At 45.7% G+C, this 26409-nt stretch overlaps 1 protein-coding gene across 1 annotated transcript in view; it reads right to left on the reverse strand.

Moving 5' to 3' along the window:
- LOC141924138 (homeodomain-interacting protein kinase 2-like) overlaps positions 1–25589 on the reverse strand; it is a 55143-nt gene extending 29554 nt beyond the window's left edge. The window contains 5 exon segments of the mRNA XM_074826060.1: positions 13145–13895; positions 19390–19639; positions 20377–20459; positions 22291–22415; positions 25475–25589. Coding sequence (XP_074682161.1) covers positions 13145–13895; positions 19390–19639; positions 20377–20400 — 1025 coding nt within the window. The 5' untranslated portion in view covers positions 20401–20459; positions 22291–22415; positions 25475–25589.
- Between the last annotated feature and the right edge of the window lie 820 nt (positions 25590–26409).

Raw genomic sequence — 26409 nt, forward strand, 5'->3', positions numbered from 1 at the left:
GCTGTCTAGAGCAACTCTGGCCTTTGCCATTCTCATCTTTTATCTGAGCCAACACCTCATGCTCTGGGTTTGCTCCTGCTTCTTGTCTCTCCAACTTCTACTTTGGCTGCCCTTCAGAGCCTGCAAAGGGCATCAGGGTGCTAGGAAAATGCCCTGACAACTTGCAGGTGGGACAGACACTGCTGTGCTTCTTAAGCTGCCAGGGAGAAGCGGCTGGCAATTCTTCACCTCTCCCTAATGAGGAGGCTGAAGGCTTGAGCTCATTCAAGATTCACATAACAGGACACTTCACCCCAAAGTGGGGGTGCGGTCAACTGTGCCTTGACACTCAGCTGCGGATTGAGTCTTTTTCTAAGATGTGAGCTACCTCCCCATGCATGTCCAATTCCTCCAATAACCACCCAGGAAAAGCAAATACACTGCAACACTTCATACACATTACCACCATTCCTCATTTTAGTGTAGCAATTCAACACATGCTTTAATGTTACCCATACCTCTGGAAGCCAAGAGAGCCATTCACACAAGCTTAAGCTTAGTTTCTTTTGCTAGATCATAGGTACTGATGCTGGAAGGTAATTCTCTAAATCCAACGTAAATGTTTAAAGTTTATTCCCAAAGGATTTATGTAGACATAAATATACAGATTAAAAACAAGCAAGACTTTGGGGGCTTTTTATTACCTTCTAAAGTAGCCAGGCACATGGATATTTTATCTCTCTTTTGTATCTGCTTTCTTCCCACTGCACAGTTCAGAGACTTCATACAGATCAGAGGTAAAGTTCAGACTAGCACTGACAATTTCATTAAAAAAAAAAAAAAGAGAATTGTGTTTTCTTACGTTCTCTCCTCTTTTATTGCTATTTTGAAAACGACAAACAGACCCTATCAAAGTGCTAAGGGCTGAAAACGTAACTCTAAATGATACGGGAAAGTCAACTTTGTGCCAATCCAGTTTTATCATCTCTTTGTGGCCATAACAAAGCTGAGAACAAGTGCTAAACAATAGAGAAAAATGAATAATTTCAATATTTCAGTATTTTTTTTGCTGAAACTGACATCGGTGACAATAACAAGAACCTATTCAAAAGACAGAATGTTATCTTTCAACCCAGTTAACATGCCTTTCTTTCTCTCGCTCATTATATATCTTACACATCAAGCTATATTTTGACCTCACTTACAAAGGAATACGTTTGCAGCCACCACATCTCTGTATGCATATTGGCATTGCTAAGTAAAATGCAGCCCGTGGTACCTTTCCCTTCCCTGGTCCCTCATGCACCTGCCAAGAGGAAATAGGTTAACAAATGAGCCTCCAGAAAAGCATTTCCAGAAACAACAACATGGCTATTTTCTGCTTTTGCTTGTGCTCATGCAGCCCTCCAGTATCCAGTCCACTAATTTAAGTGGCTAACAACAGCAGGAGCTGTATTTTTGACAACTACAGGGATGAGATTGCTTAGGTAAGCTTTTATTTTTGATACAGGCCTCCACCATTACTTCCTTTTATCTGCTGAAATCAAATGGCAGTGTTTCATTATTAACTTTTTAGCATAGTAACCAGCAAATTCAGCTAGCCTCAGCTGAACCTGTTTATCTTTTAGATTTCATCTCTCCCTCTTAATATTGTTGTGAGCGTCAAAGAAATACTCCATTTTCCTCCTGGATGATTATTCTCTGTTTGCAGTCTCCCACTGGCAAGTAAAACACTCTCAGACAAAATCAACTGAAACTTTTTTAAGCCATCAGATACTCCTTCCACCCCACCACCCTGGACTTTCTTTTGAGTGCACAGCTCTGCAGGGAAGCAACTAGTTGAAACGTGAATTCTTACCATGGTGGATCTGAAAAAGGCCATCAGCTTCCCTTCTGTACACCAGCTGTCACATTAACGTGCGTGCTAGCCCTCATGGTCACGTGTACCATTATACTTACTCTCTATTACCCTTTTGTTTAAGGGCCTCAGCCACAAAAAAATCTTTGTGCTGTAAACACAGCCCCGCTTCAGAAAACACAGCATCTGAGGAGAACAGCATAAGGTAAACGGCAACAGCCACCTACAGCTAGACTGGAGAGTACGGGGAGAAAACAGTGTTGCTCAGCAGTATTACCACAAGCGATCTAATTGTATGATCAGCAGTTAAAACACAACTCATTATAGTATTGCTCCTCCTGTTGTCAAATTAACTGAAACATTGCTAACTTTTCCTTGTCTGCCTCTACATGAGCACAAGCGTCAGCTGGTGGAGCAGACAATTCTCCTCCTCTAAAGGCTTCAGCTGGTGAACTTCCTGGGCTCAGGAGCTGTGCAAGTCACCAGAGTTATTGGAAAACTGTCCCAAGCCTCCCAGAAAAGCAGAAGTTCAGTGATAACACTACAAAGCTTTTGGCACTTTTCATGTCTCATCAGGCCTGGGGTACTGCGCTCGCACTTGAGAACTTCTACTTCAAACCAGCTAGGAATGGCAGTGGTTGGCAAACAGAAAAATAATGACAGTTAACCCAACTCTTTGAACCATACGTTTTTTTGATTCAGAGTCACTTCAGTTAGATTCAGGTCAAATCCCACACATCTACCCTGCCTCCGCCCCTAAGCAGGAGCCTTTGGAGACAAACAGTAGGTCTGGTAGCAGGTAGACGTCTGCTATCCCTGGCTAACGCAAACCAGGAGGTGCAAGGACGGAGGAGACAGAACGTGAACATGCACCCAAGCACTGATCCCACACAGTCACAGCAAGATAAGGGCAAAACCTGTCAACGCAAAATAAGTCATGTCTGTGCAAGTAAAACAACGGCTGCGATTACTTCTGTCCTTCAGTAAGTAGAAGACAGAGGTTAAGCTGCCACTCAGGGACTCACAGATTACTTTCCAGCCCATCTCAGAAGCACACCGTCCTGATTGGAAATCACCTGTCTCTGGTTTTGAAGTTTCCAGATAGCAAGAAGAGTGAAATCTCATCTTCTTTCCTCCCACATCTTTTCTTATACAGGGAACAGGTAGCCATCACCTATAAGAGGATTTCTCCTCTGCTCTTCCCCTCTCTCAGTTCCTAGAACCACTTCCCTTCTATTTATTCCTCTTAGAACTAAAAATTTCTCACAGTATATATACGCATGCCTCTCTTCTGCCTTTTTTTTTTTTTTTTTTCCTTGTAAAGCACCACAGAATAACCATTGTATGACCTGGCCTATAAGGCAAAGGACATTTCCTTGACCTTCCTCCTTAAACAAGTAACAGCTGTGGCTCTAACTCACCTTAAGTTAGGCCACAAGATTAGTGTTTTTCAAGCAAGACAACCACTCTTAACTGCCTGAGAGTTGCTCTTTTTCCCCAGCGTGACCTGGAGAAGGACGCAGCTACTGAGACCCCACCCGGGAATTAGGTGCTTTTACATTAGCTTAGGCTAATCTGAAGTACCATGGCAGCAAGTGGCTTGACAAGTTAAGATAGAAACTTCAGGGACTGAAATCACAGCATTCAGGGGTCTGAAGGTGGGGAATGAATAACCCCTTACTAATCGTAGCATCTTTAGGTAATTTCTCTCTTCTAGTGATGATTCATTTGCTCATAAGCCAACGTCAGTCACTTTTCTAACCTCATTGCCAATAAGCAGCAGAGCAGAAACCCTTTCCAATCAGAAAATGCTCTTCAGTGTAATACAGCTTTTCAGTCCCACTGTGCTGGGGCCTAAAATTTGTGAACCTAATGAATGCACAGATGTCTGCAGTAAGCTTCCTCCATGTTACACTTAAATCTCTTGCCTGCAGTGAACAAACGTGCAGGGGGAGGCAAAAATCTGATAGGATTTAAATATATGGTACTTGAGCAAAACATTCCTGAAATCCTGTGCAAACTGTGTTGCTAATGCTGCTTTTTCATATTCAGAAGTACGGATGATGAATCTCACTACTCGGAACTCTTATTTTCACACTTGGAGCACTGATCTCACGCCAACAGCCCCTCACATCGTTTTGCTTCTCAGCAGCCACTACTGCCCTTAGCCAGCTACTGCCCTGACCCAAACATGCATTGAAATAAGCAGAGAAAGATGTGGATAGTAACAGTCCAGTCTGTGACTGCAGCGCACTCTCCTTCACTGGCCACCTATTGCTGGAGTAACGTCTGTGGGTCACCACACTGCTGTTCCTATGAGCAGCTGCTGCTGTTCTGTCATCGGAGCTGAAAAAAAGAGCACCCTTTCCCCACTCCGTTTCCTTTGCACTTGGCGAGGAAGCAACTTGAGTGGGAGGAGAGAAAGGAGAGCAAACACAAAACCACAGAAGTAAGCAACTAGAAGCAGAAACTGAACTGTATGTCTTTCATATACATGCAAACAGTGGACCCCGATTGCAGGTGGCCCTTGTTCTAGTTCTACTAATTGTACCATCGCTCACAAGTACGGCTGCAGGAGCAACTGCTTGTCACCGTACTGAGCTAAGTTATTTCCCAGCCCCTGGTCTGAGCACAGGTATCTTTACCAAAAGACAGTATGTCTTTTATGTACTACAGAGACGGAGTCTGAAGTGCTACAGCAATAGCTGCAATAGGAGGGTTTTGATTTCTTAGGTAAATAGCTCTTTCTAAGTAAAACAAGCTAGCCATTTGTAGCTATTTCAGACCTGCCCTGGTACAGTAAATACCAGAGTGACCTTGATTTTTCACATCATTTCACCAGGCTGCATTCTTAAAGGGCCTTACTGTGCTCATAAAGCTTGAGAGAAGAAAAACAGACAGCAGGAAATCCTGTGACAGGCTTGTTTTGGTGACCATGTGAGAGAAACAGTAGCAGGAAAAGAAAAAAACAAACCACCAAAAAACCCCTAAACCCAAGAACACCTGTGGCCAACCTGCAAGTGGGGAGACCAGGACCTTCGAGCCTCTCACTGGTCCTCCCAGGGTAACTGAAATGCCTCTGGCAGCAAGTGTAGACAAGGCAGGGATTAGTTTAGGATTCAGTGCTGGGTTTAAAAGAAAAATGTTCATGGATGCTTATGTCAGGAGTTCCCAGATGACTTCAGGTGGTAGTACGCAAACTGGTAACGAGTGTATCTGCACACTGCCTCCTCTCTGCAAGACCTCTTGAAAGCTGGCAGAAACTCCAGTTCAGCTGCGTTTGAAGCGTATTTGTTTCCAAACCAGAAGGTGTTGCTTTCGGGGAGGTCAGCGCCAGGCGTGGGACTGCATGGAGGGAAGGTGAGCTTAAACGGGAAGGTTATGGAGTAGAGGGGGTGGAGGGGAAGAGGAGCACTGTTCTCCAAAATCATGTCTCTCTGGAGCTGATGTGGAGAAGGGTGAGGTGAGCTGCCCCAGCGTGGGCAGGACACCTGTGCCAGAGCTGGTGGTTGACCACTGAGCCCTGGGCAGCAGCTGTGCCACTGTGGCTCCGCTCCGGCTCCGGCTCCCTGCCCGCACAGCACTGGCCCAGGCCGCGGGCAGCACCGCTGAGGGTGAATGGGGCTGCCCGCATCCCGAGGGCTGCCCTTCCTTCTCTGGGGATCACTCACATGCTTAAAAGCTGCCTTGGAAAAATGCTTTTTTTAAGAAGCAAACTTGCATTTACCTTCTTTTCCCTGTGTTTTGCTCACTCTTTTGCACAACTGACATCTTCCTAAAAGAGGGATCTTTCTTCAGCCATTCACCTGCTCCCGGTGTCACCCCCTCACCTGAGGCCATCATCCTGCTGCTTGCATTGGTGGCACTGGCAATCCTATCCCCTTTCCACATCTAGAGGGAGACTGTAACTTCAGGCAGGGAAGAGAAACCACTGGAAATTAGCAACTCCAAAGAAACAAACGCACTTTTTCAGGCAAGTATCTCTAACAGTGATGAACAAGGGAAAAGCAATGTGACAGGGTATGGTTAACAGGTGGCCCAAAGCCCAGATTTTGGGGTGCTCTTAGGGTCTCTGGTTGTTCCAACAATTAATGGTGAGTGTAGCAGCTAAAAATCTTTTTATTTCATTTGTTGTTGTTGTTAATCTGTGCTTATTGGGACTCTGCCAAGCAGTTCCCTGTGGTGTTTTACCTCGTTGGACTATGGCAGAGGTCTTGCAACTCCAGCCGACTGGTGAGGACCAGAGCCCCTCACCTGTGGGGTGGCACCAGTTGATGGAAAACCAGCACTCCCGACCCTGGTACCTGCCTCTGGCTGCCTTTCATGTACTTGACTCTGATCTACAACACCCGTAATGGATTGAGCCCTGCCTGTGGACACCTTCCTTTCCAGCCACCAAGATAAAACTGAGATCTGCAGAAGGAATAATTAGTGTCAGTCCTCCGTCTTTGCCATATAGGAGCTGTCTTCAGAGAGGGGAAAGGGCACAGAAGGGACTGGCTCAGCATTCAGTTGAGATATTTGATTTTCCACCACTCAGACATGGATGAGCCAAAAGGAAGCAGCACGAGACTTCTCTCCCTCCTCAGGCTATTGATGTCTTCTCTTTGCTGGGAAAAGCCTCCTTGTGAGGTTCCTTGTGAACAGCCCTTTCTTACAAATATTCTTGGGCCCAGAGGCACATAACTGGTCATATTTTATACACTTTGTTAATAAATAAACAAAGCTCTCCTGCGATGGCCTTTCCGACTCTGCAGAGGAACGCAGGCTCCTCTCGGAGCGAGGCCAGCATCATGTGCTGGAGCTAGGCAGGGAGATGCTGCAGCATCACAGGGAAAGGGGCAGATCACTAACTTTGACAAGACAAAGCAGGAGCTGGCATGTCTGCTCAGAGCAAAATAAAACACACCTAGGGAAACAGTAAGAAGGTTTCAGCAGAGAAAACCCTAGGGAGACTCTGGTCTGGAGAGATTGTTTAGGCTGAAATATAGGCTTTTCTGTTTTAAATTACATCCCAGAAAGGGAGTTATTTTGGAATATACAGTGCGTATCTTCTGTTGGATGCACCATGGGCACAGTGCTGGTTTACCATCCCTGCTCTGAGGTGATTTATGCACAAAGGAACTTGGCAAAGAGCTGTCTTTGCTTGAGTTTTGTAAAACCAAAAACCAACCTGGCTTGACTATCGCTGAGATGGGACAAAGCCAAAAACTTTCAGCTGAATGTCTGTTCCCTTCCAAGGCTCGGTGGTCTGGGTACAATGAAACTGAGATTTAATTAATCCTGGTGTTGGTTTTGCAAAAAAAAAAAAAATGCTGAATTTTGGTTCTGAAAAAAGCAACTCCAAACTCCTCCAAGTGTCCTTGGAAAAGAAATTAAAAACTGCTTAAAACAGTACAGCTTGAAGTCTGCTTTCCTCCACAAAGTCTTCTGCAATGCATTGCCTGTTTTGCAAACCTACCAGGTGTGATGATCACTAAGTGAAACCGAGCTTAGACTTCAGGAATGAACTTGGTGGTTTTGCTCCAGTCCTCAGAAGAAACTTTCCTCCTCAAATCATCTAGCTATTCTGCTCTTTACCTTGGAGAGGCAGAGTCAGTAAAGCAGTGAGTGTTGCAGGTAGGATTGAAACAGACTGGCAGAGCAATGAGGCTCCCACAGCTGCAAAAGGAGGCAAATCTGAGATAGAGATGTTTTTGCAAGTCCAGAATCGCAGAAGATTTTGAAATGTAAATGCACTAACACTGTTATACAAGGATGTAACAGATGCCAATTCACTGAGTAAACTAATAAGCGCAGCCTATCCTTGCTGCTGTTACTACTGCCTCATTTAAAGTGCAGTTTTGGCCAGAATGACACATACTCTGAGCCACACGATGGGGAAGAGGTTGTGATGCTGCTCTGGAATCTACCTTCCTTTGGCTCCCTGTCAGCACGGCTAGAGGACTGATACCTGTCACGGCACAATGTCCACGTGTGGCAAGACAAATCCAGTTTTAGGCTCCTGCATCCCTCAGGACCCGCACTCACCCAGCGAAGCGAGTACAGCCAGTTAAAAAACACACCTGCACACGGCCTCGCTATCTACTCCATACGGGCAGCTGACAGCATGCGCATAGGCCTTTATGCCTGCGTATTTTCTTGCAGTGTCTGAAACTAGACTGAAAAAGAAAAACACCTCTTCAAACTGATACTCGGCTTCATTCTCTGTTATCCAAACATTTCATCAAAGGCCACTTACCTACAAAGCAGACATCTCAACCCAAGCCAGACACACCACATACCAAAGCCTTTTGAAAACAAGGAACCAAAACTACATTTATCTGTTACTAGTGCATGGGTGACAGCCATTGTTTTATATCTGCAATATTTTGCGAATTCTAAAAGACTTAAATCTCATAAGGTGATTATGCCATTAATTAGTGAAACGCTGTCATCCCTGGGGTGCAACACAGAGCAGCTGTTTCAGCTGAGCAGCAAAGAAAAGCCAAGAGGACAAGGCAGCACAGTGGCAGTGCCCCCAGGAAAAGCCCTCCTGCTCCAAGCGTCCCAGAGCTCCTACCCACACTCTGGTTCCAGCAAGGGAGGACTGCAGCTCTACCCACCACCCTAACCATCCCCCCTCCCAGAGGGTAGTACCCCCTCTTCCACCTGGGTGCATGAATGTGGGCTCTAACAGAGGGGGTGTCTGTTGCAGCCTGAGCCCTGCATTTCTCAGGATGCGGGTTTTCCCGGAAAGCTGTTCGGACACGGATTATCAACCCAGAAGGGATCTCTCTGGTTGTTCATCCCTCTGACCTCCTGCAAAACGGAGATCACAGAGACTACTTCAACGATCTCCCTTTCAAACTGCAGCACAAAAAAGAAAAGGGAAAAAAAAAATCCCATGAAGATACCCCATGATGCAGCGGCTATCGCAGCTTTTTGATCGGTTGCTCTGTGAATGGGGTTTCATTCCTAGCCTAAGCGTGCCCGGCTAAAACTCCCAGCTGCAAAGCCCCGCTCCTGCACTGTGAGCTGGGCAGAGCTGCCTCCATTGGCAGCTTCAGTTCCTCACACAGGCACCTCCAGACCATGGCTGGGTCACCATGTTCCTCCATGAAGGGTCACTGATCAGGCTGACTCAGCTAAGTGATAAGTGACAAGATGAAGGACTACGGTGACTGGGGGGCAAGCTGGGACCACTGTCCTAAGCAAGGGGGAATGCTTGGACGGCCACCAGCCAGGTCCTACACGTGCCGGCTAAGGATGCCACAGGAGAAACGCTTTGCAGCACAGTGAGTTTTGCAGCACAGGCCGAAGATGGGTGGGAGGAAGGAGGCTGATCCTCTTCACAGCACTCCCCCTTTTAGATGACAACTCTGACCACAGTACTGACAAAATCTCTGACTTGGCTGGAGCAGCAGCACAAGGAGCGGCCGAGGAAATCAGGATGGGGCAGGAGAGCCCCTGCACGGCCCACCAGCACTGTCAGGGAGCGGGGCAGCGATGCGAGCGCCACAGTGCCAGAGCTGCGCCGCCATCAAGGCCGGGGGAGATGACTGTGGCAGTGTGGGCCTTGTGGGTCCGGGACCCTACCCCTGGTTCCCAGTCTGCTCTGGGGTCATTCCCCATTAGTAAAGGACTCAGCACCAGTAGCTTTAAGCTCTCACAACGGCTGTGACGTCCTTTGTAAGTCCGGTGCAGAGCCAGCGGCAGGGCCCAGGGTGTGCCTGTCCCCCCACCCCGCCAGGCTCTGGCTGGTCTCATCCCCTTCGCCAGAGGCCTGGGGCAGGCACAGGGATGTGACGGTGCTGCCCTCCCAGACCAGGACACTCGGCAGCAAGGGGGGGGTTTCTGCAAGGCCCACCTTAGCCTGGCGTGTCCTGCCTCTCCTGGGCCCCTCTACAGTCAGGAGCGAGGGAGAAAGATCTCCACAGTATCAAATATGGCGGTAGATCTAGCCTGGAAGAGGCTAGTTTTGCTAAAGACATTTTGATGACCATTTTTGATACCTTCTGTCCCACCCTGCCACCTCAATACCACACAATCCTTCCGGAGAGCACTGGCTTAGCCTGACAGAAATACCCCTGGTGGGACAGAAATGTTCCTGATGTTGGGGCGCCCAGCGAGGGCCCCCAGGCTGCACCAGCAGTGCAATACCACGTCTGCTCACCGTTCCTCTCACAAGAAACCGGACTCAGGGATCCTGTTTGTCTTCAAAGCATGTTACGTGGCAGCAACCGCAAATTGCTCACATAAAGTCTGCAAGCAGCCATGGGACTGTTTTAGCTTATGCTGGCTATGCAGATCTGGGTCAAGAGCAAGCATGGAGTTTGTTTCAAGACACTTCTGTCTTCCACCTCCAGGAGAAGTAAACAGGCCTATCATTTACAGGAAGGGGAAAGGCCTTCTATTGCTCTGAGAATGAGCAGGATCCCACACAGCTTTCCTCACTTGAAAGGATTTGGCCATCACATTCTTGAGAGTAGTCTTAAACAAACAAATAAAAAAAAAGCAGGAAACGAAAAAGCAAGTTGTTAATAATATATGGGGACAACCTGGGAATTTGCTCTCCAAAGTCCGTGATAAAAAACCTCCAGCTGAGAGCCAACTTCTACATTATATTCCCCAGCACTCAGCCATGTCTTTCCTTAAATGCACGGGGCACAGGACTTCTGTCACTTCTTTGGCATGCCTGCTTAGAGTCTGAGAGGTTTTACTCTTGAGGAAGCTTTTCCTTCACGTTCAGCTTAAACGTGCCATTTCTTGAAGTCATCCCCTTGTATTTTATACTCTAGTAAGCAAAACAAGTGTAAATTTAATGGGAGACACATGAAATCTTTATAAAGCCCAGTGTTCTCCCTAGCATGGAAGGTCTTTCTCTTTGGAGTGGAATGGATCTTTACTCTGTGCTGTATTTTTCCCCATCAGAAAATGAAGAAGAATAAAAATTTTCCTCACGACTTGAATTTAGCTTCATCAGCAGCCCCCTGCTGATGTAATTCCACCTAACAAGATTTTTTTTTTTTTTTTTAAATTTTTTTTTTTTCCTGGTGAGCTGCTGCCCCTTTTCTCCTCCTCCCACCAATTCAGGCACGAAAAACAAGGGAGGAATTAGACAGAACTTATTATCCAACAAGCTGCAATTTCAGACAGGGCAGGAATAACATTTAAAATATAAAAAGCAAATTTTATCAAGCCTTTTCCTCCCCAGAGACTGCCACAAAAATATTGTTTGTCCCTGAGAATGAACCATTTTCCTCTTTCATTTCTGCTTTCTGTCACATATTTCATTTTGGCTGCCCCTTCTGTCTTTCAGCCTGGGACCTAGGCTGCTAATGCAGAATCACAGATAACAACAAAACGCCTGTATTATCTTTTTTCTTTTTTTCCTTCTAGTCTGCCAGGTAATTGCAACCCTAAAAGCTTTTGCATATTTACCACAGAAACATGTCTCTCCTGGAGGATGGGACTGTCATCAGGTAGAATATTTCATTTAATAAGTCTCTTCTGAGGTATAAACTAGGGTTGGGGATTTTTTTCTGGCCTCCTTCAGAGCAAAGGACAAGAAGATAAAAATCAGCTGCTGCAGTGCTACACTGTCAAAGTTCCTGTGAAAATTAACTCTTCCCAAGCTCACAGCTCAGGTGGGCTTTGCCACTGTGATGTTTATGAAGTAGGAAAAGGGTCTGTTATCAACTGATACTTGTTTTTTGTCCCCAGTCCTCCCGATGTATAAGACAGATTTCTTTCCTATTACAAACAGAGCAACTATCCTGCTTTTCTTTAACCCATCTGAGCAGCTGTGGATGCTGCCAGGACTGATTTGCATTAAATCAGTCATCAGGAAAGATCACATTTTCCCCTTTGCCCCCGTTTCACAGAATTACAACCACAAAAACATGGCCTGAACATTTCTAAATTCAGTTATCATCTAAAGACAAATTCCCTTTTTTCCCCCCCCTATATTTTCCCACCCCTGAGGTAAAAGTAGAATTGCTTTTCTCAGTCCTTGGGATGCTGAATGAAGCTGACTGGTACCAAAGAGAAGGTCTGAGGAGAACATCTACAGAGAGACTTTGTGTCTTGGAGTTAAGACAGATGACCTTCCAGGGGTTATGAAAAGAGGCTGCTTTGCTGAAACTGTTCAACACACTGAAGAAGGATGTAGCTGGTTCACACGTTGAGCTTCGCACGCACCTACACAGAGGTCAGAACTCCATCCCAGCACATAACATGCCTAGAGTTAAAAGCACTGTGAGTGGGAATTGACTGTACACGACAGGTCCTCAGTCCAACACCAAATTACTGACAATACTCACCCAACCCTACCAACAGCTTCCCACATGGAGAAAGGTGTTTCCAGCCTGGCCAGGCTGCCTGCTTACCTGGAGCAGAGCCAACAGGAGCCAGCCAGAATCCTCCCATTGACTCTAGCAAGCTCCACAGCCTGCGTGAAAACTACTTGACAAATCATCTTCTGCATCCATACAGTTTTCCTGTGGGCCAACCTTATTCTTGTAAAGTACCTGGTTTCACGTATGAGTACATACTTGAAATATGGATTTATTTAGGTTAAGGTCTTTCTGAAACCAAGAACGTACTTGCATTGACTTGGAAAGGAAATATGGACTCTCCAGTGTGGTATCTTAGGTCCTGCCAGGGTCCGAGACCATGCGGCCGCTGCCCCTCCTCCACCCTCCGACCGGATGGGCCAGAGAGTGAAATACAAAACCCCGGGGCTGAGATAAGGAGAGGTTTAATACAACAGTGCAACAGCAACAAACCGAACAACAACAAGAACAGTAACAATAGCAATAACAGTAATAACAATTAACAGAACAAAGAATGTACCGATACAGCGGTGAGGAGAGCGACCACACAACCCGCGCGTTCACTGATTCTCCCGCGCTTGGGCGCCCGGAGGTGACGTCAGCATGGTATTGAATAACCCGGCTAGAGCTCCCCCCACTGCTGGGGAAACTTAACCCTATCCTGGCTAAACCAGGACATCCAGATACGTTCCCTCTTCTGGAAACAGTCCCAGAGAGAACAAAGTACTGACAGAGGTGAAAGGCTTTCTAAATTGTAACTGGCAAACTCTGTTTTTACAACATTTTATGGTTATTTACAAATTTCCAATGGCTTTCAATGCAAGTAAACTCCAAGAGGTTAGGATACCATTTTTTCCCATGACCAACAAGCCATTCTAAGAGCCATCCCAGTTTAGCATTAAGGGATGACTCTCATTCCTTTACAGGAATGTAGGAAAATTCCCATAGATAAAATATTTTTCCTAGTAAAGTTACGAGCCCAGTCTCTCACCTGTAATATCTGGATTGAAGGTAGCTGGAACACACAGCTTCAGACACATGGACAGCTGAACTGAAGTCTATGACCTTGACCCTATATGGCTGTCGGGATGGGTCTACCAACATGATGTTGTCAGGTTTGAGGTCTGTATGAATCAGTCCCAGGCTTTTCAGCTTCGTTAGGGTAGTTGCCACCTGCTGGAGTATTGGTCGAATGTACTTAAGGGGCAAGGGACTGAATTTGTTTTGGTTTAGGAAATCATAGAGACTCTGCTCCAACATTTCAAAAACCAAGCATGTGTGATTCTTGTGCTGGAAGCACTCATATGCGCGGACAAAGTTGTAGTCATCCGCGCTTTCTGTACTCAGACGAGCCAGGATGCTCGCTTCAATCTGGCCTTGCTGGGCATAGAAAGGATGGTTCTTTAGGATTTTGATGGCCACGATCTCATTAGTGCCACGCTTCCAGCATTTGACTACTTGTCCGAAGGTTCCACGGCCAAGAAACTCTAACACTTCGTACGTGCTGGTCATGGAGCAGAGCACCTCATGTTGCACCAGCTGGTAATCTCCTTCGCTGTTGGAGCCACTGTTTTTGGAGGTGGCCGTGGAGGTGGTGGCAGTGGCTACAGTGGCCCCACTGGCATTGTTCTGAATCATTGGTGGGTGCTCTTCGATGATCTCCACTTTCCGTTTCTTCACGCTACAGAAGGCGCTTGACTGAAGGGTGTGAGAAGAGACAGCTTGCACATGCGAGGCCATACCTGCAATACAACATCAGAGTGAAACCACAGTGTCAAGATGCCTTCCCCAGGTTTTTTCGGTTGTTCAGTGGCAGGAAGGGAAAATGGGATACAGACTTCAGATACAGCACATGCACACACACAGAAATCAAGTTCTTCCAGAAATATGTATTCAACACAAATGTTATGCTCTAAAATAAATCATTACCCCTGATTGAACTATACTAACAACAATCAAGATTCCTGCTCTCTTGCTCTCCCTCTTCTCATTTTTAATAACAGGAATGTAAATGTTATTTTTACCTCCTCTGCCTAAAGAGACTCCTATTCCCACTGTCTCCAGGAATATTTCTAGCTCTCAGGAAGAATTCACGTCAAATACTGAGAAGTATTCTGCCTATGGAAGTCAAATCTCAAATCCTCAGGCTCATCCTACATTAAACAGTTTGGTGGATCTGACTTAAGCCCTCTGTTTATTCCCATAAAACCTCTATATAGCTTCTGGCCTGCAGAGAGCCAGGATGGGACCAGAAGATGATACACCGTGACAAAATGGAGGTGCATGGACGAAGTTGAGGAGCCAGGACAGAAGCAGCAGATGATGTTTCAGGTTTCTTGCCAAGTCTATGTGTGGGAATTGTGCACAATGCTGGTCTGTGCTCAGGGACACTGGACATGGAAGTTACACAACGTGAGCATCACTGTGTGCTCTCAGTTCTCCCAGATTTATAAAACTGTGTTCATCTGTTCTTATTCACAGTGACAATACCTTCACTGGAAAGCAGATCCCCCAGGAATGAACGGCATCGTTAATGAAGCAACATACATGTTAGCATGTGGTAGAACTAGGTCCTGATATAACTATACTTTTCAAGAAAAGACAAAAACCTATTTTACTGCAAGCTTCTTTGGTTCTAGAAGAGTTAATGATCTTCTACATCTTTATTTTTAAAAAAAACAACCACCAAACAAACAAAGAAACCCACAACCTCATAACCAAAGTGAAAAGAAAGTATCACTGAGACAGACTTATTAAAGGATTCTCAGGAATATTCCACTGAAACAGAAAATACTCCTATTCAGAAGAAAAGACATGGTCCACAGAGAAGCGGACATCTAAGTTCTGACTTGCTGACATTCTTCCCTGGCCAGGGTATGGATGGTACCGTTGGGGCAAAGGTATCGCAAACGGCACAAATCTGTGGGGATTCCTGGGGAAGGAGTCAGTGCATGGCGGGAGTTAAAGCAGAAAGGCACAGCCTCCTTCACCCTTCTATCTGTCGTCAGTGTTTCTTTTTAATAAACCAGAATGACTAGGGAAGAAAAAGACAATATGCTGAGCTGGCACCATTGCTGAATTATTAAGCACAAACGTAACCTTGACTTGTTCTCAACTTTAAAAAGTCAAAAGCTGAATGAATGCTTCAGTGACAAAACCACAACAAACTCCGCAGTGCACATGGATGACTTCTTCATGTGGAGATCTGAGAGTGTCTAACACTCGCCTCCCTTTCCTAAAAGAAACCCACACTCCCCTAGTCTATGTTGCTCTTCAGAAAATTTTCTGGAGCTCGTATGTACACATACACACAGGCATGCATAATTGCATACACCCATATAGAAAAATATGAATGTTATTCTACACTTCCAAAGCTCCGTAGCATGGTCAAGCAAACACATCTAAACACACCCAACACCTGTTTTCCAGTTAATTCCCAGCAGCCCAAAGCCCAGGAACTGCTCAGGAGAGGGGCACTGTGGCGAGCAAAAAAACACCGTACGTAGCTACACAGAAGTACGCTTCAACACCCCCACCGTGGCAGGGGTGACACCCCCACCGTCACCCCTGCCACAGTGACCAATTTATGCAGACAGGGCAGACGCAGAAGAAAACCCCTATCAGGACATGTGGGGAAACCCTCACCCCTGCTGGAACACACAACACAAAACCCCACTAACCCCGCTCTAGCAACGAAGCCCTGCAAACCGCAGTGTGCTCTCCTTTGCAAACGTGACCCCTGGCTTTAATGTGATTTCTGGTGCTGCCTGCTGCCATTCGTATTAACTCCCGCCCACCAACCTCCTTGGCAGCAATTTCCAAGGTCCCTGCAGCTGGGTCCTCAGACCCCCTCCCCAGTGCTAAGTGCTTTCTTTCCTCTCTCCTTTCCACGGGGAGATGATGTTGCCACAAATGCCGTAGCATGTGGCACGCAGCAAGCTCGGAGAACCACAGCAGTATTACTCAACTTGTCATCCCAGACACAAACATCATATGTGAGTGAGCCGAAACCGTGTTTTGTTTTTCCACTGATTAAGAAGAGTCATGGTGTTCCTTCTAGTACAGTACTGAACCTGCCTGGAGAGTAGGGTTGGTTTGATGTATGTTTTCCCCCTGGACGCGAATAATAAAGCAGATGTAATTGGTAACATATTGTGGACCTAGCCGAGGTGTAATTTATAGCTTTATGGCTTTCATTCCACAGTGTGCTTGAGCAATATCTCTTCATACAAAATAAAAAGGGGAAAAAACAATTGACGCAGAACAAGGAGAGAGGTTCTTCTCGCACGTTCCTCTAAAGGTAACACCAGAAGACGCAGGCAGCCCAAATTAAAGTCACGGATGTGAAGGGCAGTAGCTGCAACTTTCTCAGTGCTGCTGTAAAAATCAAGATAGCCCCTTGCTGTCCCTGCAACACTGCTGGCAGCCTCAGCAGGGGGACAGGAACAGGGGACAAACACTGACCCACTCTGGTACCCCAAAAATGGAGAGGGTGGAGGAAGCAGGCTGTCTTGGGGCTAAAGGGAGGACTCTGGACTCCTCTGCTGCTGCTTCCACCCTCCTCAAAGCTTATATCTCATTGCAGGATAAATATTTTTATTTCCCTAAAAAAGGAAGTAGGAAATCTTCTTCCTTCCATCCAAAATTATTTTCTCACACTGGAGGTTTTAGGGGCACACGTTGTAAGGAGAATAACTTGGCCAGCTCTTCCGCATAGTCTGATACCAAGAAATTACAGGCTGATTGACAGCTTGGTGATGGGAAAAGAAGGCTTCTGCAGCAAAGTCATTTTTATTGTAAATTTGCCTGCGCAGTTAATGTGAGAAAAACACAACCCTAGATTTCCTGAGGACACTATCAAATCATGCTGGTGGCATGTTCTTTTTTTCAAAATGGATCTTTGCTCCATGGCAATAGCAGAAATAGCAATAAATGTGAATAAAAGTTGGATGGTTTGTTACAGCGATCAAGTTCCTCATTACAGCCTGTAATATGATTTGCAACTTCAGCCTTTTGATTACACAGGCCAACAGTAGCTTGCCACGACATCTATGAAGACACAAGCCTGCAGTAATGGGGCGATCCCTGTGACAGCAATGCCCTCTGAGCATCCCCCAGAGACAGTGGGGATGTTCCTCGGGAGCATCCTCACTCCTGGGGTCTTGGAAAGACGAAGGGGCCATAAGCCACAGAGGGATTGGAAACGGGCTGTTTCACCTGGGAAAAGTCCTCTTAAAACTCCCACTCACAGCTCTGCCAAGAAACCTCCTGTGTCAGGCCGGGCCTCTCTTGCCACCTTCCTTCTCTGCAGGAAAATCCCAGCAGACACCTTGCCACATTTTGCGTGGAATGGCCCGAGGCTGGCACCCAGCTCCTTGCCATTTTGCCCTCCACCAGGAGCGTGGAGTCTTTTAAAGGCTCAGTGGTAGAGACTCCAAGCTGTTCAAATGAAGTCATAACTTACTTCATGCTCTGCAGAGACAGAAATATGAAACTGGATCCTGGCAGCACCCATAGATCCCAGAATTGACCCTCCCACTTTCTTCTCTGCCCCCTCATGCTTTCTGCTCTGCCTGCTCCAAAGAACATGCTATTCCTGGAGAAGTTTTAAAAGATAAAGCCCAAGCAAGTGTTCTCATGTCCTCTCCACCTCCCAAAGACAACGCAGGGACCTCACTTGAGTGGCCCTCCCATGCGTGGCACCCTCTGGGTCCTGGCACTTGCTCACAACCCAGCACCAGCACCACGGGCTGTCCTGGTACTAACCACGAGCAGTGCAGCAACCGCAGCGTGCAGCTCAGCACATGCAAGCTACAATAAACTTGTCAGACTGTGCAAGACATAAATCATATAGATTGCCACAACAGCAACACAGCGTGTGCAGCCCTGATAAAAAAACAAACAAACAAATCCTAAGACATCCCAAATCGCATATGTAGGTAAACAGCCACTCTCTTCAGGCTGCCAGTACAGTTATGCTACAAGGCTTGCCTAAAAAATATATGCCCTCCTGATCTGTTACACTTCAGAAATGCTTCAGCATGGCTGTAGCGGGGAGCCAGGGGAAAGCAGGAGTAACACTCAGCCTCATCTCACAGGGAACCTGGACCCCAACCAAGCAGATGCCTGGGTTGCCCAGGATGCTGAAAGTGAGAGAAAACACTTGTAGCAGAGGCTGCTCATCGGTCACTGAGGGATGAGGCTGCAGAGGATGCTCAGGGTCTTTTGGAAAACACATCTCTGAGTGCACTTAGCCAGCTGGAGGTGCTACTCCTCTCACACCAGCAGGGAAGTTAGCTTGGGGAAACAGCAATGCCTTTTTCTGCTCAAGGTCCTCCTGGAGTCCTTAATGCAGCCATGAGACTGAAGCATGGAAATAATGCTACAAGTGCATCTGAGGGGTTTCCATGCTGCCTTTACTCTTTGGGGCGGCCTTCAGAGTAAATGAGATGGCTACTCGATCCATGCTTGTGGGCCACCAGGACATACCGTTTCAACAGTGAACCTGTCACTAGTAACTAGACTTTACATGTACATATATTTTTCACTTGTATCACTATGATATGGTCAATGGGGATATAGACCATTTTACCACTCTGTTTTTCCCGTGCTCTTTAACGATCTCACTGTGTCACCTCTTAAGCCACAGTCCCTCAAACACTCGCAGACATGCCTCACCTTCTAACCAGTAACTGCAAGCCTGTGACCCAAGAGATGAATCAGGCAGATAAAAGCAAAGGGGAAAGGGGTAAGGCCAGCTTGCTTTTCCTGGAGGATTTCAGCTTTTCCAGGTCAAGACAGTGTCTGCATTCAAAAATATTCTATAAATTCATTATCTGACTGTTTCCCTAGGGCAGCTGGCTAGACCCTCATGCTACAGGCACGTGGGCCTGTGTCTGAGTTTAAGCACATGAATTGTCTTAACTGACTTCAGCAGGACAACTCATGCATTGAAAGCTAACCACATGTGTAAGCGTTAGCAGGATCAGGGCATTAGTCATCTTCCCTTGTCTTCTGCAAGGGGGTTTGTGTAGAAAACAAAAGCAAAAAACCCCCATAAAACTTGTGGACACAGTTCAGGTATCCGAGTCATACTTGAATCTAAATTAAACCCCTCTCTCCCACTCTTCCTTTTTTAAAAGTAAGTAATTTTCTACCAGTTAAGTATTTGGTCTGCTGTTAACCGATTTGAAAAGGAAATCCGTGGAAAGTAAAGTCTCTAACACCCATGCCCACCTGCAAATTTGCGCAATCGCAGAAGACCTGCACAGGTATTCCGCTTTTTCTCTCTTGGATTTTTTGGCATTTTTCCTTCACTTCTTTCTTCAAGACCCGAAATATGAACAGTCAAATATGCTCTCTGCTCTCGACAGAGTTTGGCTGCTGCTGCTCCGAGGTCTCCACCTGGAGTGAAAACTCCTCTTAGTAACAGCATGTCGTCACCGTCGCCAACGATGATGTCACAGACTGAGTATTGTGACTTCAGCTGGAGAAGGAACAGCAGAAGCAGATGAACTCCAAAAGTAAAGATATTACTCTGGTGTAAATAGCCTTCACAGAAAAGAGGGGAAAATTTTAAAAAGAAGTATATAGAAGTATATGATAAATAGTTTTCTCTAGGCAGATCTCTCAAAGTCCCAACTAGGTACTGAAAGGTTTGTAATTTTGTTTCTGTTAAGAAATGGGGCCCTTATTAGCTTTTGAAATAAACATTTTCTATCCTTTTTTAAATTTTGCTTTTAATACCTTCATGTCTCATCATTGTCCCAGAATAAGCAAACACCATTGCTGTGTAGAGAAACAGGTCTCAGGAAATAATGTACAGCGTGTTTCCAAACGCTTCATAAATCCACAGGCAGCTTGCAAATACTGCCTGCATTCCTGTGTGAGGGTGGTTGTTTTTCATATAAGTCACGTATTAATGAAATTTGAAAAAAAAGTTCATTCAATCACATCCCCTTCCACCTTTACACTGAAACCCAGAGGTTATAATTACACCAAGGGGCAGGAATAAATTAAAACAAGCACTGGTACTGCCTTGTATTCTTTTTTTGAAAGAAAGGTGATCCCATCTACCCTGTCTTAGGTGCTCTGTCTAACTCAGAACGGGGCTGGCTGGCAGGCAAAGGGGCAGACAGTACGTTTTCATGAGGTCAGAAATGAAAATGAGGTCATTTTCAGAGGTCAGAAATGGAGTAACGCATCCCATGTCCTAACACATACCAGATCTTCAGAGGGGGACGTCATCTTCGCTACCTCCCCTTCTGCCACCCAGGATATCTTCAAGCTGTGGCACCTCAGGAGCTCTGTGGAGGAGAGCAGGAGGGAGGATGCAGGCACTTCACGGGTTAGACACTTTCCACCCCTCAGTAAGGGTTATTTAAAAAGCAGCACTCCACGACAAAGCCAACACCCAGCAGTTTGGGTGTGAAACCAGACGTTGGGGCAACAGACTGATGCATCGCAGTGGACTCCTAGGCGGGCCACGTCTGAGCCCTTGGCTTGAGTGGCTCAATGCCGTCTTTCAGAGGAGATGAGCACCTCCCATGGTAACAGCCCCTTTCCTCCAAAATCCCTGCTCCAGAGCAACTCCGTGTTTCCCTCGCTAGGGTTATGGGAGACAGGACACTGGTGGTGATCCACACTAAGCGTAGGTGCAGCCTGGAGGTGACCAAAGATGCCCACACCAATGGTTGCCCCTGTGTGCAGGCACACACTGCATGAAGCAGGACCAAGGGATGACAGTCCCCTCATTCCTCCCTCGTAGGGCCCTCGGCTGAAGCAGGACCACCTGCGCTACCCCAGCTTCTTCTACAGGGTTTTGACATGGCTGACAGATCTCAGCTCAGAGTTACATACCGAGAGCTGCCAGTTAAAAGGCATGCCTACTTTTGGAGGAGTCAAGTAGCAGGGAATGTGAAAGGCATTTGCTATTAAAAGAAAACGAAACAAAAAAGAGAGAGAGAAACTATCGTTGCTTGCTAAAACACAATTGCCTAATGCTTGAACAACTGTAATAACCAGTCAGTGCTGGCAGACCAATGTCTGTCTTGACAAACCTTTCTGAAAATTCACATGCAGAAGAAGAAGAAATATTGGTAGGACTTCAGTTATCAGCTTCTCAGGGGACACCACAAATAATAAGCAGTTCCCTCCCCAAAGTACCCTAATGGCATCCTAGCTTTACAAAAAATGATGCTTGAATTTCTTTTCTGAAATATAAACTTGCCATGCACAGTCAAAATTAAAAAGAAATATAGGGCATTTTTAAGAGAAACTCCAGGGGGAAAAGCAACTGTGAAACAGCCAAACATCAATTAGGAAAACCACATCAAGAAGAGGCTCTTGTGCACGGGCTTTAGGGTTTAGGGATTTGAAGAAAATGCGCATCTTGGTTTGACTCATGATGTAGGCAGAGAATGAGCAAGTTTCCTCAACTTGTACAGCTCAGTGTGTTCCCCTGCTGAACCGTAACCCTTACTCCCATACTAAGTTACTGCAGAAGAAACAGCTGATAGTACTGTGACAGGGGCAAACTTCTGCTGAAGCATGCATCCCAGCCATCCAGTAGCTTGCTCATTGGTGGCATGATCACAATTTCTACTTCAAACATTCAACCAGAGCCGCCTCCTCCCATGCTACTGCCCACATACAACTCTGAACTAGTAACGGGCTGCGGGCAGCACGACTTCCTTCTACCTGAGGAAACACATGTAGGTAGAAAACCAAAATATAAGGAAGTGAACAAAAGCAGAGGGATTTGGGGGTGATTCTGCCTGTCAGTCTGGGCTGGATCATTTTCCCAAGCTTAGAGATGACAGTCTCATGCATGTACTGCTTAGGATTTCCACAGGGCAGGACCCGGGAGAGGGAGCAACCAGAGTAAAATCAGGAAAAGCCTTCCCACAAGACCCACAGCAAAAACCAATGGGATGATCTTGTTCTTCTTTGAAATAACTTGCAAGTCTGTTGGTTTGTGGCATTGCTGCTTAACGGTACGCAGCATTATTATAGAAAACCAGCATAAACCAAACAGTTGCCATAAGGGAAAAACAGGCACCTCGGCTGGTTTGCTTTTTTTCTCCATCCCTGACTTCCCTCTATCTCAAGGGTCACACATGCTTCTAAATGCAATACCTGGATTCAAGGCTTCACCAAGAATTTTCCTCTCTGACGACGATGGCACCACGCGTTACCCTGTTTCTTCTTCCAGGAGCAACGGCTGTTTATTATTCCTCATGCCCACTCCGCATAATAGACAACTACACAGAAAACAGAAAAAGGTGAAAGCAAGACTGTTTAAAGCTGCAAATTAAGAACACAAGGCTTAGGGAACCTCAGCTTTATGACTGCCTATGCAACCTTCCTCCAGCCCTCTTTCTTGCCTGTCTACTGTGGCAGAGCTGTTAATCACATAATCACAGCTATTTTTCTACAGGACCTTGGCCTCACCCAGTACAGCGGGACACACGGTGCTCACCTAGCAAGCAACTAGTCACTATTTCATCTTCTCCGCGCTCTTCGAGGTGTGGCCCCAAGCCTTGTTTACTAGGTACCTGCCACACTCTGCTCGGCAGACAAAATTAGTAATTTACTCATGGGCTTTCCTACAGTATGCATCATCAGAGTAACTGAATGTTTCACAAACATAAGGGAATGTATTTTCACAATGTCCTCATAAAGTAAGACACTGTATTATCCATATGTCATGGGCAGGGAACTGAGGCACAGAGATATTAACGTGAAAAGCTTCCACTAATTTTAAATGTCTAATTGAAACTCTTAGGTCCAAATCCTTCAGAGATCTGTTTTGTCTGCTGAGGATGTGGTGGCAACTGGTTTTTTTTAAGGCTTAAAACCTGGCCACATTTGGGCTGATGTTCTTGTAGACAGCAGAAGTGGTGCCTCCTACATATATACCATGCAAATTGTATTGGGTTGTTAAGGTGGGGGCTTGCTTCCTCGTTTCTTTGTAAATTTGTTATATTTAACATGCATCAAAAAATTCATACATTCTGAGGCAGGTAACTGGGATGGAAAATTTTTGCCCAGAGAGTTTGTTTTGTAAAATTGTGAAAAACCAAAACAAGGGTCTTAAAATGGGGAAGCTGTTGGATGGCCTCAACAGTAGGTCATTGCCATGACATACACTTTTCTTTCTCTTGGATGATATTATCCAGCTGTTGAAGAAACCACAGCGGCCAGATGTTACACTAAAAGAATCAAGTCAAACTTAAATGCAAACTGCAACTAAAGCTTTATTTCATATCCTGGTTCTGTTCAGATAAACAAGATTAATTTATTTTTAATCTTAATACACAACAAAGTCTTGTTACTCAATTCCAAATAGCGACTTCTGCTTAGAGCATAAGCCCCACCTTTCCTCCTGTTCTCTCCGAGGAGAGAGAAAGCAAATGAAGTGTCAGGCACTGCAGGCAGCACTGGTCATAAGCTGGATATAGGACAGGCAGATGGACAGTACTCAGAGGTAGTGAATCTTACATTGCTATAAACTGATCCTTCCCCTGATTATTTACAAGGAGATTCACCAAATCCTGAAAAAAGGCCCATCTGAAAATTTCAGGCAGTGATTCATCTGTGTTAACACTGGGAAAGACAAGACGGACAGACATACAGACAGACATATGGAGGTGAGGGGGAATAAATCAACCAATCACTGGTGCCAGCCTTCTTCAGAGCAATAAAGTATTTTTAGAGACATTTTTGTAGAAGTGTAAAATCCAGCCTTGCAACTGTCCACCAAGTGCACACAGGACTCGGGGGGGGGGGTGGGGGGGGGTGGTGGTGGTGGTGGTGAAAACAGAGTGAGACAGTGTGGGAGTTGGCAGGAGAATTGGTTCCTCCATCACCTCGTGAACATGCAAGGACAACCCTGGGATAACTCCCAACGATTCCTCTTTGCCACCCAAGCTGTATTCCTGGCAAAAGATATTATAAACCATCCCTCCCCTAGACACATACCACAGGCACACAGATGAACACAGACCCAGTTTCCCCGTCCTGCACTGAAAACTCTTGCCATATATCCCTGATTTTCAGATAGCAATGTCTCCTGACTACGCTAACACTGACTAATTTAGTATTTTTAATTACAGAGGGATTTACAGCACTCCACTACAGTGCTCTCTTTTATTATACCCACTGTTTCTGCTGGATCTGGGTACACTCTACATACAAAGTTGCACATTAGACAAATTACACTGAACATTAAGTAAATCTCCCTCTAGAAACAGGATTAGATGAAGAGACAAATCTTCCTAATTCCAGTGTATAAATTAATATCGCCAAAATCAATATGAAGTAAGAGCATGTCCTGGTTCAGCCAGGATAGGGTTAAGTTTCCCCAGCAGTGGGGGGAAGCTCTACCCGGGTTATTCAATACCATGCTGACGTCACCTCCTGGTGCCCAAGCGCGGGAGAATCAGTGAACGCGTGTGTTATGCCATCTCTCTGCTCTCACTGCTGTATCGGTACATATCTTACTCTGTTCATTGTTATTACTGTTATTGTTGTTGTTTGTTGTGTTGCTGTTGCACTGTTGTATTAAACCTCTCCTTATCTCAGCCCCGGGGCTTTGTATTTCACTCCCTTTGTGGGGGAGGGGCAGCAGCCGCGTGGTCTCAGACCCCGGCAGGGACTAAACCACCACACCAGGAAAGGCAAGTACTGTTTTCTCATGATCTTGCTTAATATTCATGAGAGGTTTCTGTCATGAACAATCCATTAGCTTACAAGGATGTGTTGAGTTTAGAAACTTTTCTTATTTAGGAGACTGAGGTAATCTGAAAAATCTAACCAAACATAAATTGTCAAGGCTGGGGGTCAAGCAAACTCTGCTACCAGGCAGTTCCCATTAATCTAGGTTTAGGATGCAACAGTCTGGAAAAAGTGCATAGTTAAGTTCAACAGAAAGCCCAAGGTAGTAAACCCTGCTGAGAAGCAGCCAAGGCCCCTGTAGACATATCCACAGACTCACACCTTGGATTACACTTCACAGCAATATTGGTCAAAGTGACTTCTTTTCTTTTAATCTAGACTAAGACCAGGGAAAATGAAGTCAGGTTAAACACAACTCACCCAGTGCAGAAGGAAAGGACGATGGCAAAAGCAACAAGTTGCTGTAACACTGATATGCAGCATGTGAGCAGAGAGAGGCATGTATTTGCTCTGCAGAATTCATGACATGAGTCAGGTTCTTGATGGTGCATTATCACTTATGCACAAAATTACTTTAAAATTGTAGAGAGGAAAAATTACTATAAGTAGTATTTTGCAGTCTTGGCAAACAGCAAGTACTCACGTTCAGCAATTTGCTGCACCGGAAACCCCAGGTAGAAGCTGAATTCCACCACAGACAAGTTTCTTAGCTGCTCGCTGACTTCGGACCTGTTTAGAAAACCGTATCTATCTCGGACAGCAAAAACAATGCTTACGGGGCCTTGCCGAAGTGCTACCCCAGGCCTACTCAGAGTTATATTCAGTATCTGAAAAGACAAGATTGAAGTATCGTCAGCAAAATCAAAGCACTGGTATTTCCATTCCTTCCTTGACAGTCTTTTATTTTTTTTTCCTAATATGAAGGGGGAGGCAGTTCACATCAAAACAGAGGTGTTCCTATACCAGGTTGTTTCAGCCTGCTGAGTCTCAGAAGAGGCAAAGTTACATATGAATTCCTCTTCTAAGAGCTATCCTTTAACGTCAATCGTAATTCAGAGTAATCTGAAAGCTACAGTACAGAAAATGATGAAAAAAACCTAGAGAGACAGTCAGCAAAATAAAACTACTGATAAAGAAATCTTAGACAAGTACCGAACTGTGTGGAACAGACAGGAAGAGAGCATGTGTCCTGGTTTAACCAGGATAGGGTTAAGTTTCCCCAGCAGTGGGGGGGAGCTCTAGCCAGGTTATTCAGATACCACGCGGACGTCACATCCTGGACGTCACATCCTGGCGCGGGAGCGCGGGGCACGTGGTTTTATACATCTGCTCCTCTCACTCCTGTATTGGTAGATACACTTTGCTCTGTTCATTGTTATCACTGTTATTCTTATTGCTGCTGTTTGTTGTGTTGCTGTTGCTCTGTTGTATTAAACCTCTCCTTATCTCAGTTTCGGGGCTTTGTATTTCACTCCCTTTGTGGGGGAGGGGCAGTGGCCGCGTGGTCTCAGACCCCGGCAGGGGCTAAACCATTACAGCATGGTAAAGAAGCATTCTGAAAGTGGATGTTCTCTTGGT

This window comes from Strix aluco, chromosome 5, assembly GCF_031877795.1.
Source record: "Strix aluco isolate bStrAlu1 chromosome 5, bStrAlu1.hap1, whole genome shotgun sequence".
In the NCBI taxonomy this organism is placed as follows: domain Eukaryota; kingdom Metazoa; phylum Chordata; class Aves; order Strigiformes; family Strigidae; genus Strix; species Strix aluco.